Source organism: Lissotriton vulgaris, chromosome 8 (assembly GCF_964263255.1).
Source record: "Lissotriton vulgaris chromosome 8, aLisVul1.2, whole genome shotgun sequence".
NCBI classification, from domain to species: domain Eukaryota; kingdom Metazoa; phylum Chordata; class Amphibia; order Caudata; family Salamandridae; genus Lissotriton; species Lissotriton vulgaris.
The window spans coordinates 286,488,872-286,506,967 of NC_141696.1; the positions used below are offsets into that span (position 1 = coordinate 286,488,872).

At 47.2% G+C, this 18,096-nt stretch overlaps 1 protein-coding gene across 1 annotated transcript in view; it reads left to right on the top strand.

Annotated features, from left to right (window-relative positions):
* The window catches only part of HSPA13 (heat shock protein family A (Hsp70) member 13), a 47,667-nt gene that overhangs the window by 8,256 nt on the left and 21,315 nt on the right, over window positions 1-18,096 (top strand). The window contains exons 2-3 of the mRNA XM_086934059.1: window positions 15,330-15,670; window positions 15,929-16,142. Coding sequence (XP_086790185.1) covers window positions 15,330-15,670; window positions 15,929-16,142 — 555 coding nt within the window. The remainder of the gene's footprint in view (window positions 1-15,329; window positions 15,671-15,928; window positions 16,143-18,096) is intronic.

An 18,096-nucleotide genomic window follows, 5' to 3' on the forward strand; every position in this document is an offset into this window, starting at 1 on the left:
GTCAAAACACAAGTCAAGGGGGAGTGTCAAGACCCCAAATCAGGCTTTGAAAGAAGTAGGAGCAAACCTGACTTCCCAAGATATTCAAATGTGGAGGGAGCCAAAGCCTGCGCAGCACCAAAACACTCTAGGCAGAGCCTATGCCACAAAGTTGCAACCAAAGCCCTCAGAAGACCTCGGTGTCAGACGGGGTTAAAGTCTGGAAACAGGCTGTGGGCAGGACGCCAAACCAACGTCGTCACTCAACCAGCTCTGAGGAGAAACCCCGAAACCGGAAATAGGACAACGCGCATGCGCGACTGTCGCCTGTCACCAAACACCGTCTCGAGAGCGCTTGCGCTCCCCAACAAGACGGAAACCCCTGCTCCCGCTCCACCAAAGGCACGCGAGCGCTAGGAAGCGCCCGGACCAACAAACGGAGGTGAGCCACATGCTCCGAAACCAAAGCAAACCGCACACCGGCAGCGGAGAGAAAACACGCACGAAGAACGGAAACGGAGCCCCAAACGCGTGAAACACAATGCGCAAAAGCACAATAGGTAAGGCAAGCAACAATGTCAAAGCAAGCAAGCAAGTAACAGGAGAGAAAATAATGCACTTAACTGGCTGCGGAGCAGCAAAGAAAGAGGAAGACAGACTAATGTTGGGACCTTTTATACACTACTCTTGATGGTTATTCCCTGGTGTTCATGGGAAATGTAGTTTTTTGGTTGTTTTTATTGGCTGCTGAGCATTTCATTAAAGAAATGAGAAAGCATAATCGAAGCCTCCTGTCCTGACATAGAATTTCAGTGGCCATGCCTATGAAAAGGAAAAATCGTTACTTACACAAAAGGCAAAAGACAAAGGCCATATCCCATGGGCATTTTCAACGTGCCAGCTCCCTGCACTGAGTACCCACAGACCACACACAGTGAGTACATCGGCCATAAATTAATCTGCAGGACTGTATATGTTAAAAACCAATTGATTTTGCCTACCTTCTGGCTCTGTTCTCATTCGGGCACTTATTCTGTGTGTACGCTTGGCCAGTACACGCTTACAGACACACACCCAGTGTGCGCAGGTCTCGTAGACATAGACTGCCAGAGAGGTGTTGACTCTTAATTCACAAACACACATCTAGTTTGTGGCAGTCGTGACTGTATGTAATCTCATGCTCCTAAACCCAGTGCATACAGATATCCTGAATGTGTGCAAATCAAGCACCAATGTGTTCACCAGCAATCGCAGATTCACACACAGTGCCCGCATATTTTCTGGTAGTGTGAAGACTCGGTGTAACAGCAAAGCATTGCCAGCCACACACAAAACACTCTGGGAAAGCTGCCCCCACTGACCCCCATGCACAATGAGGATGATTACTATCATTGATTGCCAGAGATGGCTCGGAATACTTAAGCTATTGGGCAGTAGCAGGGTGGCACAGTGGCACCCATCAACTGAACACAACACTGTCGTGCCATTTCATTAAAGATACGAAGCGATAGCAGCCACATTGTAATGCCAAATTTAAATAGTGGTTGCCTTCCAGATATTGTGGTGTTAGATTGAGCAAAAGCTCAGTGCTGGCAGCTCCGCTTCCTTTCCAAGACGTTGCAATCCGATAGGAAGAGCAGTGTATTACCTATAAACAGATAAACCAGATACTGTTGTGATCGCAAGTGTTTTTGTAGTCAATAAAGGCAATTTTCTTAATATCAATACTTAAGGTTGAATACTGCTCTGTAGCCTGGGCCTTTTCCTGCTTTCCATCATCTGCTGTGTGCCATTCGGGGCAGAGAAGTGTAATGCAATACTGCCCTGCATCAGGCAGTGTCTGCACAGCCCATGTTTGTGTGAGGCTGCTTGAAAAACAGGGCCTCGATCACTGGGAGTGCTGAAAGTTCATCGATAAAGAAGCACACTAAATTGCCCAAAATATTGTTAGCTACTGGCAAAGGAAACTTATTTTCCTATTCTGTTATACATTTTGGTAATTTAAAGAACTTGAAATAGTTGTTTAACTTTCTTTACTATTTTAACAGTCTTCCTGCCAAGCAGGACCTATCACGGTACTAGATCTGCAGCAATCTTCAAGGGCTCCTTGTTAAGGCGCTGTTGTGCCACATGATGCCCCACAACATCAGACCGCATTGGACGTACTTTCCCTATACCCTTATGAACATCACCAGAGCCACATCGTAGTAGCACGCTAATTATTGCAGCCGATAGAGCCAGCAGGAGCGGAGCCTCTGTTTAGAGTGCTTCTGTGACAAGCTTTGACAAACAAAAGCTTTTTTGACAAACAAAAGCTTTTTTTTTAAAATAAAAGCACCCCATGCTGCGGTTTCACTTTAATGGCGGCCGTACCCCTCTCTTTAGACACAGCTCGTATAAGGAAAGGAGTGCGGAGCCGTGAAAGTGCGGCATGGGGCAGTTTAAAAAAACAATAAGTTAATAAATAGTTTTAAAAAAACACAAAAATAACTTTTGGCCGCGTTCGGTGCTGTAAGAAACTAAAGGGACGGCCTCCGCTGTATGAGGCGTGCCGTACTAGGAACAAAAAAAATTAAAGCGATGGGGGAGAGCGTATCCTGCCTGCAACAGCCACTGTCCAATTTATTCCCGAGAATGCTTTCCTGTTCCTCTAGGGTACTGTAAGTTCATTTTATGATTTTGCTCTTCATTTGCGTCTTCAAATTTATTCAGATTTTCTGATTATGTCCTTTTTAATTTGAGAATTTATGGCATGTAACGTTTTCCCTATACCACTTTATTTTTGTGATTTTGTAATATAACCCTTTAACTTTTCCTTTGATCTAAAACTCAGTTATTGAGTGGACCCGATTTCTTATTTGGTTACTCTGCTAAATTAATGTTGGGCCTTATGTTGGGGAGGGTGATCTTTAACACAAGATCAAGGGTGGAACGGACCCGCCATAGGTGAAATTTGGGGTGATCTAAATTTAAGCATGTCTGAATTTTGGGGTTCTGTTCCCACTAATGTTTGGACTCTCTCGTTACTGCTCTTTTTACTTTTCAAAGCACTTCTTGCAAGGGCAATTATTTTGAGCTCTTTTCAGATAATTTTGCACATTTGTTTTTTGTTGCAAGAGCTTATTTTTAATCCATATATTATAGCTTTAGAACTCGCTTTAACTTACTTAGAACCATTGAACACTTCGCTTATTGGCTCGTTTTTATTCATCCGACTTTGTTGATATGAACATTGTTACAGTCTTTGTGATTTTCGTGCAGAACATTTTGTTACTTATTCAGAATGACTCGGCTATTTGACTGTCGTTTTATTCTGTCTTTACTATTATTTCCTTGGACAGTTCGTGCACCGAGGGCATACAATTGTTTTTCTCTTTTGTAGTATTGTATTGGCTACGTCACTTCTCATAGCTGCCAAGGTTTCAGATTGCTTATGTGTGACATTTTAATAGTTTCAGTGTACTTATGAGTGACATTCAACAACCAAATGTGTGACACTTAGAGTGACACTTTCTTGCAAGCAAAATCAATCAATGAAGTCCATGGACACAGAAAAATATCAGAAATTACACCCATTTGAGCAACAAGAATCTCTAAGAAAATCTTGAAACTGCTTCAAAGCACATACAGTAAAACAATTATGTAACTATGATATTAAACTATAAACACGCTTTCAGAGGCAGTACTTTATTAATGTTGTGTGCAGATATGCAACAGATTGTCACTTGCGTTATAAAATAAGCAATATATTATTAAAATCCATGATCAGCCACATCACAAAGGGATTCCCTGCCGTTTTCTTCAATCTTGAACTACATTACGGGTGCAATGGGGGGCTGGACAAACGGATCATTCATGTTGAGGAATCCCTAACCAACTTCACAAATAACATCTTCAGGCTCCATTCCAGCTGCCCTAGTCGTAACTCCCACTGTTACCCCCGGCAGCTCACTAGCAAATGGGCAGCAGGAGGCCAAGGACCTCGACAAGTGTATTAAAAAATCCCCCCATATTGTCTTACCAGATACCAACCACCTAGAAAACGTTCCAAAACTCAATCAATTACTACCATCCCGACTTCTTCTTTTCCTGGGGGAGCGGGCGGGGGAGGTAGACGTCTTAAGAAATTACAGTCTCAAAAGCAACCATCGACCTAAAACCCCCCTAAAACATTGGCTAATCATTCACACACAGATTACGTCTCCTTGATTGTTTTAGTACAGACCCTTTCTGACACAGTTACAATCGCACTCAGCTCTCTTGTGGATCAACTAAAAGGGTTTGAGAGGAATGTGCTATCCTGCCTAGATGTGCTGGGAATGACCCAGACAACTTCAGCATGCCCCCCCCCCTCATCCCAGGGAACCCATAGTTCCGACCCAACATCCTCCTCTGTTGGAAACTGAGCAAACTCCCCAAGACATTTTACATCCCTCTTCCACAGCTCCAGTAAGGGCTGGGGACATGAATAGCGCCTCCCTCTCCACCTCACTAGGCTTACATCACTCTCCTACACCCTCCGTGAGGAGTTATAAATAAACCCTCTGGGCTTAGCTCCAACTTTGCCCCGTTGACTCTGCCATCCCACTCGGCCCCTAGTAACTCCCCTCCTACATCATCCATCAATCTCCACAATTTCTAATCACGTGTCTTCCCTACCTCTAAAATGGACCTCCTGAAGCCCCCACCTGTAGGCACACCCCATGTGGTAATCCTAGCCAACGTCCCCACAATCTCCAGCCCAAAACACGAATCATGGGAGTCCCTTCTGAATAAATGCTTAAATTGGTTGAACGCAAGGGTAGGTCTGGGAGGGGTTATTTTTGCTGACCTGAAAATAATTAGGAGAGTTTAATGGGTGGTTTCGGGCAACAGATCGTTGGAGGGGGACTAAGTGGTACTTACGTTTACATCCCTAATTTAGTGAAACTTATACTTGAAAGAGCCAGCTTACCATCCCTTATCACAAAGCAGATTTTTTTTACCTCTTGGCTTCTACCAGCCCCCAGCCACTCTACTAACATTAGCCTGCCCACATCTCCAGACACATTACCCCGTGCCCTATTATCCACCTATCGAAATTTCCAATAGATTTGACTGCCTTTCCACTCTCTGTGGTGTGGATTGACTAGGGGTTTCCAATCACCCAATTGATAGCAAACTGTCCGGTCCTGTCAAACCTCTTGAACGCCAAGAGTATCTCCTATTGGCTCTAAGCTTCCTGTGGAAGCCAACATAGTTTTGTATTGGAATGTCACTGGCTTACGCCATGAAAGTACTGTGATTAAGTGGTTTGATTTTATTTCTAAATTTCACATCTTATACCTACAGTAAACTTGGTCAGTGGACCCAATTTATTTAACTGGCTTTAAAACATCCAGCGATCCAATCCAACAGTGGGCGTGTCCTAAAGGGGGCTTGTGTATTTACATATCAAACTTGTTGACTCCCCTGAAAACAACTCTGATTGCTGCCAGTGTATTTTATCAAATTATTATGTTGCAAATGTCTGTACACTCCTCTATTGCTATTGTAAACCTCTATAATAACGCTTGTACTCAGGAAATCATTAGAGCTTTTAATCGACTAGATCATGATCTGGAGACAGTCTTTCCTTCTGATTGCAAGAACCCAATTATACTATATGGCGGAGATTTCAACATACGTGCCTGCCTGCATTCATCTAATAAGGTCTATGGCATGCCGTCTCCTGACAATAGTTATATTACTCACTTTTCCCATTCATTATATGGGGACACTCTAAACGATTTACTTTTCAAACATAATCTGTCTTTTTGCAATGAGCTTATTAGCACTCCAGTTACTGTGAGTTGTACCTACAATGGCAGAGGTGAAAACAGTGTGATAGATTTTTTACTTTTCTCTCAGTGTTCTCTTGTGATTTATTGTGTTTTTAAATCCAACTTCACTCACCCCAAGCCTCTGAAATTGACAAGCGGACCCCTCGCTGAGCTGAAACCGGCGTGTAAAACGCTTGCCAGCGCCTCGACCGATCGATAGGCCACGCCCCCCTTGGAGGCCACGCCCACCGCCCATCTACTCACCACTCCATAAGTATGTGCCTCCCCAGGAAGCGCAGCGGACAAGCGCAGCGGGCGCGCCGATTGCGCGCCGAAGGCGCGCCTAAGGAAAGCCCGTCTGCGCCCGTCCGCGACCGACCGAGACCAGAGGCCACCCACCCTGCTTCTCCCATTCGCAACTCACCGCCCTTCAAGGCAAGTGGACTCTACCGGCTGCTACCTTAGATCGCATCTCCAATTTCGGACTATTAACTTCACAGAACTCAGTTCATACCAACACCCTGTCTACGTCCCTAAATACCAGCTCCTCTAATCGGCTTCCAGATGCCCTTACCCCCACAGCAATAACTGCTATATACCTAAACACAAGATCGGCAGTAAAACACCAGCTCGATCTTTTCACCCTACTTGATTCCCATAAACCAGACTTATTATTTCTTACCGAGACCTGGTTCTCGGACAGTTCCCTTCCCTCCCTGCTAGCGATACTCCCCCCCCGACCTATTATGCCATTCGAGCCGACTGCTCCTCTGGCAGGCCTGGTGGAGGGGTCGCCCTGATCGCCCGTAAGGAATTCACTTTCCACCCTCTAGTCTCCCCCTCCATGGGAATTTCAGACTGTCTAGTGGTTCGTTCTCTTTCCTTTACTCCCCCTCTGACTTGTGTCCTTGTGTACCGACCCCCGTCCTCCCCCCAAACTTTCCTCCCCTGTTTTCAAGACCTAATGGCGACTCTGGTTGTTAACCACGCCTCCATCATAGTCCTGGGAGATTTTAACTTCTGGCCCTCCGACCCCGCGGAATGCGCTACGTCCAAGGAGTTTTCAGACTCTGTTCTGTCGCTCAACTTCACATCAGTTGTCAATACTCCCACACACAGGCTGGGACACATCCTGGACCAAATCTGGCAACGTGATTGCCCGGTCAATTCCCTTTCTATTTCCCCATGTCCATGGTCAGATCATTCACTGATCACCTTGTCCCTATCCCCTGTTCCACCACTTAAGCCCGCCTCTGCTAGAAATGTCTGGGCGCGCTCATGGAATCGCGTTGACATCAAAGCCCTATCGACTCTCCTCTCTTCCTCCAGCCCTGATCTGACCGCGCTGCCTTCCTCTGATCAGGCAGAAGTTCTCACCAACTGGCTGCGAGCCGGGTGCGATACCATTGCTCCTCTAAAACGCATCGCAACCAAACGCCCTAAAGATGCAAAGCGCTGGTTCTCAGACAATCTAAAGAACCAAAAACTCACACTCCGCCAAGCTGAACGACAATGGAGACGGAACTGCTGCCCTACTGCTAAAAACCGTTATACTGAACTTCTCACTCAGTACAAGAAAGCTATATTAGACACAAAGAAAAACTATTTCTCCTCTAAAATCCAACTCGCGGAGAATCGGCCAAGAGAAATTTTCTCTATCGTCCAAGATCTTGCCTTTTCCGACAGAGCGTCACTCAAACCATCACCTTCTCAAATACTATGCGACTCGCTTAATCACTTTTTCCTAGACAAAATCAGCAAAATCAAAAGTAAAATTCCTTCTCCATCCCGGACCTTCACTGACCCCCGCCGTCCCCCCGTCACTGCACATCTGGACTCTATTCCTCCCCTCTCGACCGACTCTTTTCTCGCCATTCTTCCGCTGGTCAAGTCCGGCTCCCTGCTGGACCCCTGCCCCGCCTACATCCTAAAGCAGATTTACACCTACTGCCCCTCACCACCTTTAGTGCTCCTCAATAGCTCGTTGGCTCAGGGTATCATTACCCCTGCACTCAAATCGGCAGTGATCGTTCCGATCCTAAAAAAACCTGGAGCGGACCCCTCCGATCCAGTCAACTTCCGCCCAATCTCCCTCTTGCCTTTCCTGGCTAAGGTATTGGAACGGCACGTGGTAAAAACCCTGAGCGAGTTCGTGGAAAGTCATGGTGTGTTGGCCCCAAGACAGGCCGGCTTCCGCCCGGCCCACTCAACTGAGTCCGTTATAATATCGGTCCTGGACAACCTCCGACAAGGAATGGATACCAATCAACTTCAGGCCTTGATCCTTTTAGATCTTTCCGCCGCATTCGACACGGTGGACCATACCATCTTACTTTCACGTGTTGAAGCGGCGGGAATCAGAGGAACAGCCCTACTATGGTTATCCTCCTTCTTGAGCGGCCGGACTCAAGCGGTTCGTCTGGGAGAGTTCTCAGCGGAATTTCAACCCATCCAGTGTGGTGTCCCCCAGGGTTCCTCTTTGTCCCCCCTTTTATTTAACCTTTACATTGCCCCCCTCATCTTTGCTTTACAGCAACTGGAGGTCTCTGTGTATAACTACGCAGACGATCTCCAGCTCATTTTTTCCCTTTCCTCTTCCCCTGAGTCTATGTCTAAAGTTCAGTCCATCATGACCTTCATCCAGGACTGGATGAATTTCAACCACCTGAAACTCAACCCCGATAAAACGGAGTTGGTGTTGACAGGTGGTTGCTCCAGTCCCTGGACCTCCTCCTTCTGGCCCCCCTCACTAGGTTCCCCACCCACTCCTGTATCCTCTGTCAAAACCCTTGGATTTAAAATCAATAACCAACTCTCCCTACATTCTCAAGTTTCTGCTGTGGTTTCCTCAGCCTTCCTCTCACTCAGGACTATCCGCAGAGTCTCTCGATTTTTCGCCCCAGACGCGCTCAAACTAATTCTTCTAGCCATGGTAACATCTCGCCTAGATTATGGCAATGTCCTCTACCATGGCATGCCCGACTACCTTATGAGGCGTCTCCAGCTTGTTCAAAACCAGGCCGCTCGGCTGGTTTTTAACCTCTCTAAATCACACCATGTAACCCCTCTCCTCTTTTCCCTGCACTGGCTCCCTGTCCGGCAACGCGTCTTATTCAAGCTCGGCTGCATCATTTTTAAAGCCCGGACAGGCTCGGCCCCTTCCTTCATCAACTCGGCCATTCAATCCTACACTCCCTCACGAGACCTCCGATCCTCTTCTCACCACCTTCTCTTGGTTCCCCGCTTCAAACGGAAGAAGTGGGGTGGTTCCAAGTTTGCAACCACGGGTCCAGCCTTCTGGAACTCTCTCCCATTGTCCCTCAGAACTTGCACCCAGTACCCCCTCTTCCGCAGAGACCTTAAGACCTTCCTCTTCACCCAAGCCTTCCCATCCTGAATGCTCACCTTCCCCCCCTTTCCGACCCGCTGAGTAACAGTTGCCAGTTAGCGACAAGAAACCGCCAGGTGTACGAGCGCTATATAAATCCCTTCAAATTCAAATTCAGTGTCACACTGAGCTGGTCTTAGGACTTTTTTTTATCCATGGAATTGCAATTAGTAATCATTTTCCCCAAAGCGTTGCCCTGGACACCAACGTTTCGACTCAGAAGCGGGATGCACACAGAGTCACTTTCTTGGAGAATATTGACATTTATCGCTGTAACGGGTATGCACTGAGATGGTCCCTGGTGGATCCATCCAATTTCCTAGCAAACCTGATTCGGAAAGAGAGGGTGGCCTTCGAATAATGCCTCTACGAGAGCACGGAGGCACACAAGTTCATAAAAGTGGTTGACCGTATAAAAAAGGACCTTGTTGAAGGGCTCTATTTTAACCACAGCAAAGCAAGGGAATGCCATCCTCACTGGTTTGACTCGACATGCACCCAAAACACTCAGAAATCTAAAATAAGCCCTAGCCAAAAAACCAAGACAGGCCTGGAGGTACGGGAATGTAGATCCGTGTATAAATTGGCCATCAACCAAAGGAAAAAAATCTTTAAGGAGGATACCTGGAATCACCTACTTGAAGCCAGTCTGTCTAACGACAACATTATGTTCTTGCATATTATTAATTCTATTTCTTACGACCCCGCGGATAGCCATCGAGATGAGATAGCCATTACTGAGGCCGCTTGGCTATCCCATTCTATAGCTCTATATTCCTCTTCTAACGACACTGTGATTCCCTTGCCCACTGCACCCTCCCCTGGTGAGCCTGTAACCATCCCATCACTAAACAAAATAACTACCTAGTATTCCTCAACTTCCACCTGGAGAACAACAAGGACCGCAACACCGCCGCCCTGCTGGAAAACCTCGCCAAACTTGGACTCAAGCAACTGGTCAACACCCCCACCCACTACGCCGGCCACACGCTTGATCCCATCTTCTCTTCCAGCAAGCACATCACCTTCAGCCACACCACCGGACTCCACTGGACCGACCACAGCTGCGTCCACTTCAGCTTCAGAAGAACCACGACCCACCACCACCAGCAACAGGTTCCTCACAGGAGCTGGAGCAAGATCACCGCCGACCAGCTCACCACCTCCCTTAGCCAGAGCCCACCCGCCAGCACAACGGACCCCAACGAAGCAGCCCGCAACTTCACACAGTGGCTGACCGCCTGCGCCGACGACCTCGCACCACTGAAGAACCCTCCCAGCAGACTCAGAAGCAAGAAGGCCTCCTGGTTCACCGGCGAACTCAAGGACTCCAAGAAGAACTGCCGCACCCTCGAGAAAGCCTGGCTCCTCGACCAGACCACAGACAACATGACCGCCCTCAAACAAGCCACCCGCAAGCACCACCAGCTCATCCGCACCACCAAGAAGAAATCACTGAAGGAACGACTGGACAACAACGCCCACGACAGCAAGGAACTCTTCCGCATCGTCAAGGAGTTCTCCAACCCCTGCACCGGCAACAACAACATCACTCCTTCACAAGATATCTGCGCCTCTCTCACCTCGTTCTTCCACCCCAAGATCGCCGACATCCACAACAGCTTCGGCGCACCATCCACGCACCCAACCGTCGAACCAATGCCCCCCCACCGTCACCCTCCGCACCTGGACCACGGTGACCACCGAAGACACAGCCCGCACGATGAACACCATCCACTCCAGATCTCCGACCGACCCCTGCCCCCACCACGTCTTCAACAAGGCCGACTCCACCATCGCACCCCAACTCCGGAACATCATCAACACCTCCTTCAACACTGCAACCTTCCCGGAGAGCTGGAAGCATGCCGAGCTCAGCACCCTACTAAGGAAACCAACAGCGGACCCCACCGACCTCAAGAACTTCCGCCCCATCTCGCTCCTCCCTTTTTCTGCGAAAGTCATCGAGAAGATTGTCAACAGACAGCTGGCCGCCTTCCTCGAGACGAACGGATCCCTCGACCCCTCGCAATCCGGTTTCAGAGCCAACCCCAGCACGAGACCGCCCTGATCGCAGCCACCGACGACATCCGAGCCCTGCTCGACAACGGGGAAACAGCGGCACTCATCCTCCTGGACCCCTCTGCAGTGTTTGACACGGTCTGCCACTGCACCCTAGTTCAACGCCTCAGCAACATCGGCATCCAAGAGAAGGCACTGGAGTGGATCATCTTGTTCCTCGCCGGAAAAACACAGAGTTCGCCTCCCCCCGTTTCGATCCGAGGCCACCGAAGTCATCTGCGGTGTACCACAAGGATCATCACTCAGCCCCACCCTCTTCAACGTCTACATGAGACCTCTTGCAGCCATCGCACGCCAACACAACCTCAACATCCTCTCCTACGCCGACGACACCCAGCTGATCCTCTCCCTCACCAGGGATCCCGACACCGCCAGAACCAGCCTACACGAAGGGATGAAAGACGTCACCGAGTGGATGAAGAACAGCCGCCTGAAACTGAACTCGGACAATACGGAAGTCCTCATCCTGGGACCATCGCCCTCCGCCTGGGACGACTCTTGGTGGCCTCCCGCCCTGGGCACCGCTCCCAAACCTACAGACCACGCACGCAACCTGGGCTTCATCCTGGACTCTTCCCTCTCGATGACCAGACAAGTCAACGCCGTCTCCTCATCGTGCTTCAACACCCTACGCATGCTCCGCAAGATCTTCCGATGGATCCCGACCGAAACCAGGAAGACGGTCACCCAGGCACTCATCACCAGCCGACTGGACTACGGAAACACCCTCTACGCCGGAACCACAGCCAAGTTACAGAGGAGACTCCAACGCATCCAGAACGCCTCCGCCCGACTCATCCTGAACATCCCCCGACGCAGCCACATCTCCGGCCACCTGAGGGACCTGCACTTGCTCCCCATCAACAAGAGGATCACGTTCAGGCTCCTCACCCACGCACACAAGTCTCTCCACGACCTGGGCCCCAAGTACCTCAAAGACCGACTGACCTTCTACACGCCCACCCGCCAACTACGATCTACCAGCCTCGCGCTCGCCGCCGTACCACGCATCCGAAGATCCTTCTCCTACCTGGCGGCCAAGACATGGAACTCCCGCCCCCCCCCCCCCCCCCCCCCCTCCTTCCACCTTCGACTGACCCAGGACCATCCCGCCTTCAGGAGACTACTCAAGACCTGGCCGTTCGAGCAGTAGCGGACCCCCTTCCCCAAGAGCCTTGAGACCCTCCCGGGTGAGTAGCGCACTATACAAGTGTTATGATTGATTGATTATTCACCCTGGATGAAGTAGCTGTGGCACTGAAGACGAGCAAGGATGGTAAAGCCCCGGACGGGATCCCCATTGACTTATTTAAGTCTAATATTGATCTTTAGGGCCCCATCATCCCTGCTCTTTAAAGCCTGACGGGAAACATGCTTTTTGCAGACCTGGCCTGAGTCTCATATCGTCCCCAAACTTAAGAAGGGTGACCGTAACAGCCCAGCTCATGACAGGCCAATTTCCCTTTTACACTACCTAGTGAAGGTGGCTGGGCGCATTCTCTTAGACCGACTGTAGGACTAAAGGCAGTTTAACAATATTCTCTCTGACCTGGAGTATGGCTTTAGGTCTTGGTTGGAGACCGTAGAACACGCCATTAACCTGGATTGTCTCATTGGTAAATACACGCATATTAAGGAAGGAAATCTGTTTTTAATCTTTGTGGATTTATCTTCGGCTTTTGACTTCGTGGTTCACGAGAAATTATGGTCCATCATGACGAGCCTGGGATTTGAGTGCACCATTGTAAATTTCCTTAGTATTTTGTATGCTCTATGACGTGGCACAGTGCGCTATGGCCTTAATGGCAATTGCATCGAGCGGTTCAATATAAGAAGAGGGGTACGACAAGGCTGCGTACTTGCTCCTTTCCTGTTCAACCTCGATCTCAAAAGCATAGGCAACATCCTGGTAAGTAAGCGCGTTAACTTACCTCAAGTAGGCCATCGTCCAATTCTGGCACTTTTGTACGCTGACGATGCTGTTTTAATGGCTAGTACTCCTCTTCGACTCCAGCGCTTAGTCAAATTAATTTTTTATTAATTTTATGCAGAACCACAAACCTAAAATCAACATTGGCAAAACCTTTGCAATGAAAATCGGCATAGGCCATTCGATGTTGAGACATTTTTATTGAAGGCGTACAAATTAAGCATTCAACTACTTTCTCTTACCTGGGGATTGTATTCAGTCATACTGGGAAGTGGCAACGTGCAATAAAATCTAGGCAACTTTACTACGTTAAAACTACTAGGGCCTTGCTGCAGTTTGCTAACACTCAAGGAATTAAACACCCGATGGAAATGTGGACCATTTATAAAGCCAAAAGCAGACCCATTGCCATGTAGCGATCCGAACTATGGGGGCACGGGCAGATTGATTCAATTGGAAGAAAACGCATTTTTAAGAAAACTCCTTGCTGTCCCGAAAATTAGCGCAACCTTCGCATGTCATGCGGAATTAGGAGCCCCCTATATTATAGATCTGATTAGGATACAGCCAGTATTATTATGGCATAAAATCTGGTCATCAGAACACACTACCCTCACCCGTTCCATTATAAGTAACTGTCTCCAATCTATGTCGGCCCTTAAAATCCCCTGAAATATGTGCATCATTTTCTGGGAGATATTGGTCATCCGGAGTACTTCGACAATCCCGAGAGTTTGGCACTTGTTTAAAGAAAAGTACTCAAAATGAAATGTTGATCACTATTAGAGGAAACAAGACTAGCGTCTGAAATTCTGAAACCCTCTATTTTGAGGGACCAGATGCCACTGACTAGCTTCAACATGTAATTTTACTTAGCCAATGTGTTCAACGCGCGCCGCAGGTTTGTGCTGACGCGGTTCCGTTTTGATATTTTCCATCCTTTAATCAGCTTCCCCACTATTAATAACTGGTCATCTGACCTGGGGAAATGCACCTGTGACGACATCTCTGTGCAGAGCACCATGCATACTGTTTTGTTCCGTAAACATTTTACTGGGTTGATGAAGAAATATATTAAACCCTTTTACTACAGCTGGGCTTTGTACAGTGCCGACCAGCTTATTTGTACCTGCAAATGCTACCGAACATTTACATATGTGCTGTAATGTCCCGATTTCTGTTCTTCGTTATTAATTGCAGGAAGCAGCTGTAGTCCACAATCGAAAAAGTAAATGGAATTGATTGTGCACTTGATGATTGTATCTGTATCTATGTAATGTACGTTTTTTAGCTTTTTAACCTGTTTTAACTTTTTATACTGGTTTTTAATCATTTTCTCTGTGGCTGTTATCTTTCTAGCTTTTCTAATTCATGTGCGAATTTGAATAAAGCTTACTTGACCTGACCTGACACTCAGCTGATAGGCACCTTGAGTGTTCACTTTGACTTCGGGCACAGCTGTAGGGTCTCAATCCACGCTAAACGAGGGTTCAACAGCATGTATAATTGTAGAGACTGTGCCTAGCAATTTTAGTAGGATAGCTGGCTACTGGAAATAGTAGCAGTTAATGAGTCAAGCCAGCCATTCGAGTGAAAACAAGTGTAGCCCAGAAAAAACTGCAGGAAATAAGTGTACTAACAAACATGGGGACCTCATTACTCATTGTTTAATCTCTCTTGAATAATGGTCGATCCTCCCAGCATTTGTAATAGTATATAACACTAGTCACCAAATCAAACATTTGACTTACGGGGACACTCAAACTTTTGTCATCCATCAAGACATTCCTTTCTTGGTCTCTGGCATATCTGTAAGCGTATCTTGAAAAGTTCTCGCATACTCTGCCCTCAGTTATAAATGCCAAATCCGTGTCCCTAGTTAAAACTAATGGACGTAACACAAAAGACACAAGTAATGATTTAATTCAAGTCTTCCATCACTGTCGTGGGGAATGGTGTAAACTCAAAACTACTTTTAGCCGTAGAGTTGATGAGTTTTTGTTTCTACGAATACTGCCAATTTAAAGTTGGATTTTAACTCTTGTATAGTAAAGCAACGTGTTATTTTCAATAATATAGTTATCATTGCTTTCCAGTTGAATATACAGTATTCATCCATTTGTGTTTACATTTATTTCTTTTGTTTTAGGATCTGCAGTTTTGGCTCTTCTGTTAGCTGGATATTTTGCACAACAGTATTTACCACTGCCTACACCAAGAGTGATTGGAATTGATCTTGGGACAACATATTGTTCTGTTGGGGTGTTCCAGCCTGGCACAGGTGAAGTGAAGGTCATACCCGATGAAAGCGGTCATCACAGTATTCCAAGCATAGTGTCATTCACAGAAGGAGACGTATATGCAGGATATGATGCCTTGGATCTCGCAGATGCTAATCCCCAGAACACCATATATGATGCAAAACGATTCATAGGCAAAGCCTTCACTCAGGATGAATTGAATCATGAAAGTAGCAGGTATCCGTTCAAGGTAAGAGGCAATTCTAGTTGAGGCACATTTTCCTGTAGCAAAGTGTGAGTATTTGTAGTGTACTGCTAGAGTAAGTGCAAGTCTGTTAGGAACCGCTCCTCATTCTTACATAAACCTCAAATACCTGTGTACCATTAAAAAGGCTTATAAACAAATCCCCTGTAATGTTTGTACCCTGATGCTACCAGTCAATTACTCCATCAGGCAAAAAGGCTGTTTTTATTATGAAATGTGAAGTTGACTCTTATCCCTTCACAGGTTTTACATAAGAATGGAGCTGTTGAATTTTCTGTGACCACCAATGAAACCTTCACTGTAACTCCTGAATATATTGGATCTCAACTCTTGCTAAAGTTAAAGAAGATGGCTGAGAGACATCTCGACATTCCAGTGTCAAAGGCTGTAATTTCAGTGCCAGCAGAGTTTGATGAAAAGCAGAGAAACTACACAGTTAAGGCAGCTAACCTCGCAGGTACTTTCATCTACTGTAATTCTTGTTTGATAGTTTTCCATTGCATTAAACGTGGTGCACAATTAAATAAGACTGTTTATGTTTTAATAAATACAATGTTCCACTTTTTTTTATATAAAGCTTATACTTGTAAGTTCCACCCTACCCGTGTAAAAGTAACAGGGTTTTGCATAAAATCGGAAATCTTAATCCATAAACTAAGAATTTTTACAGCAGTTTTTCCTTTTCGAAGACCTGTTGGGTGGGGACAGATCACCAGCGCATTGCTTGAGGCAGTTAAAGAAGTTACCGTTGCATTTGCTCCTAACTACGGCATCCTTCCCCGCTTCAGTACTGAGCCCTTTTTAGGTCTCGCCCTGGAATTCGCATCCGAAGGATGCGTCCAGGGCGGAGACTTATAGCTATCGGACACGGGGGAATGGAGGACAAGAAACTGTCACGAGCAGATTTGGGTGCGCGAACGCGCACGTTCCGTCCTGCGCCGCGCTGTGCACTTCCCTCCTATACTCGCAGCAAGTCAGCCTAACGCGCATGCATGCACACGCATTTACACTTACACGGACACGCAGGCACCCAGACAGGCAACCCCCCCCCCCCCACAGTCACACACACACACACACACACACACACACACACACGCATACACACAGACTCCAAGACACATACACACACGCACGCTCACACACATACACAGCCCGCCGCCGAACGCGCGCGCGCACACACATGCCCCGCCCTCGCAGCCCAGCAACAAGGCGAAGCCCCACTCACCGGCTTCCTTGGTGCAGCGGCTCTCACCGGCAGCAGGACTCTTCCTCCCTTCTTCGGCACCGGGGCGCAGGGTAGACTCCTGCCTGTTCCGGTGCTCCAAACAATCGCGCCTCTTCCGTGGGAAGCGGGGTAGGCTCCCGCCCTCCTACTTCCTGTTTCCGGTTGTCCCGCCCGGCCGCCTGACTTCCTGGTCGCAGGCCGGCGGCGGACTGCAGCACGAGCTTAAGTTGCAAGTGAATCTCGCTGTAGGGGTGAAGATGCAATTTCTCGCTCATGCGTTAGATTGAAATAAATGAAACAGCCCACTGAATGCCCATATTAAAACTCATCCATTCATTAACAGGAACAAACGGTAGGTCAAACATAAAGTGCAATCTCACGAAAGTGTCCTCGATTTCCTGCGACTGACACTGTTTCATTTATTCTGCAATTTGCACTGGACCAGAGGGCATTCGTTTGTGCATCTTATTTAGGCGGCCAGGGGAGTGCTGTTCACAGTCTGGTGGTGTTGTTTTTTTATTTTCTCAGTACTCTCTCGACTGCTTGGTCTAATCTGCATATAATTACTAGTCTCATTTTTTTTCGATCTCTTCCTAGATAAGATGCAGGTGATGTACTATTGGGAATATTGCATAGACTCAACACTTTAAGGTTTGTTGAAAGCTGTCAGTGGAATTAATTATTTCCAGAGCCTGCTGATTTCTGCTGAGGGAGGAAATGTCTCGTTGCGGCCTGCTTAGGAGCTCCAAAGACCTAAAATGTAATCCCATGGACCCAGGACAAAACCACTCATTACTAAGGATTCACAAAATCTAATTTACTTCCCTGCCGATGCTTCAACCCTCCCCTTTAACCCCTCACCATCACTTTCCCATCACTCCATGATTCTTCTTGACTTTCATTAGAACGATCCCCAAGAACTTGCTGCTTTACTGATCTGCTGTAAGCGTTAGAATTTTCGGGTAACCTTTGGCCAGGTAAAAAGAGATCCATTTGCAATCGTTGTGTCGAGATTTATATAATGATGATGATGTGAAAAGCTGACGTGGATGCCATTGTTATTTGTAATATCAATACATCTAAGTCATGTAAATACAAAACATATTGCATTACAAATGCTATAGGTATCACATTTGCGAAAGTTATAACTATTGGCATTGTAAATGACAAAGCTATTAATTTAGGT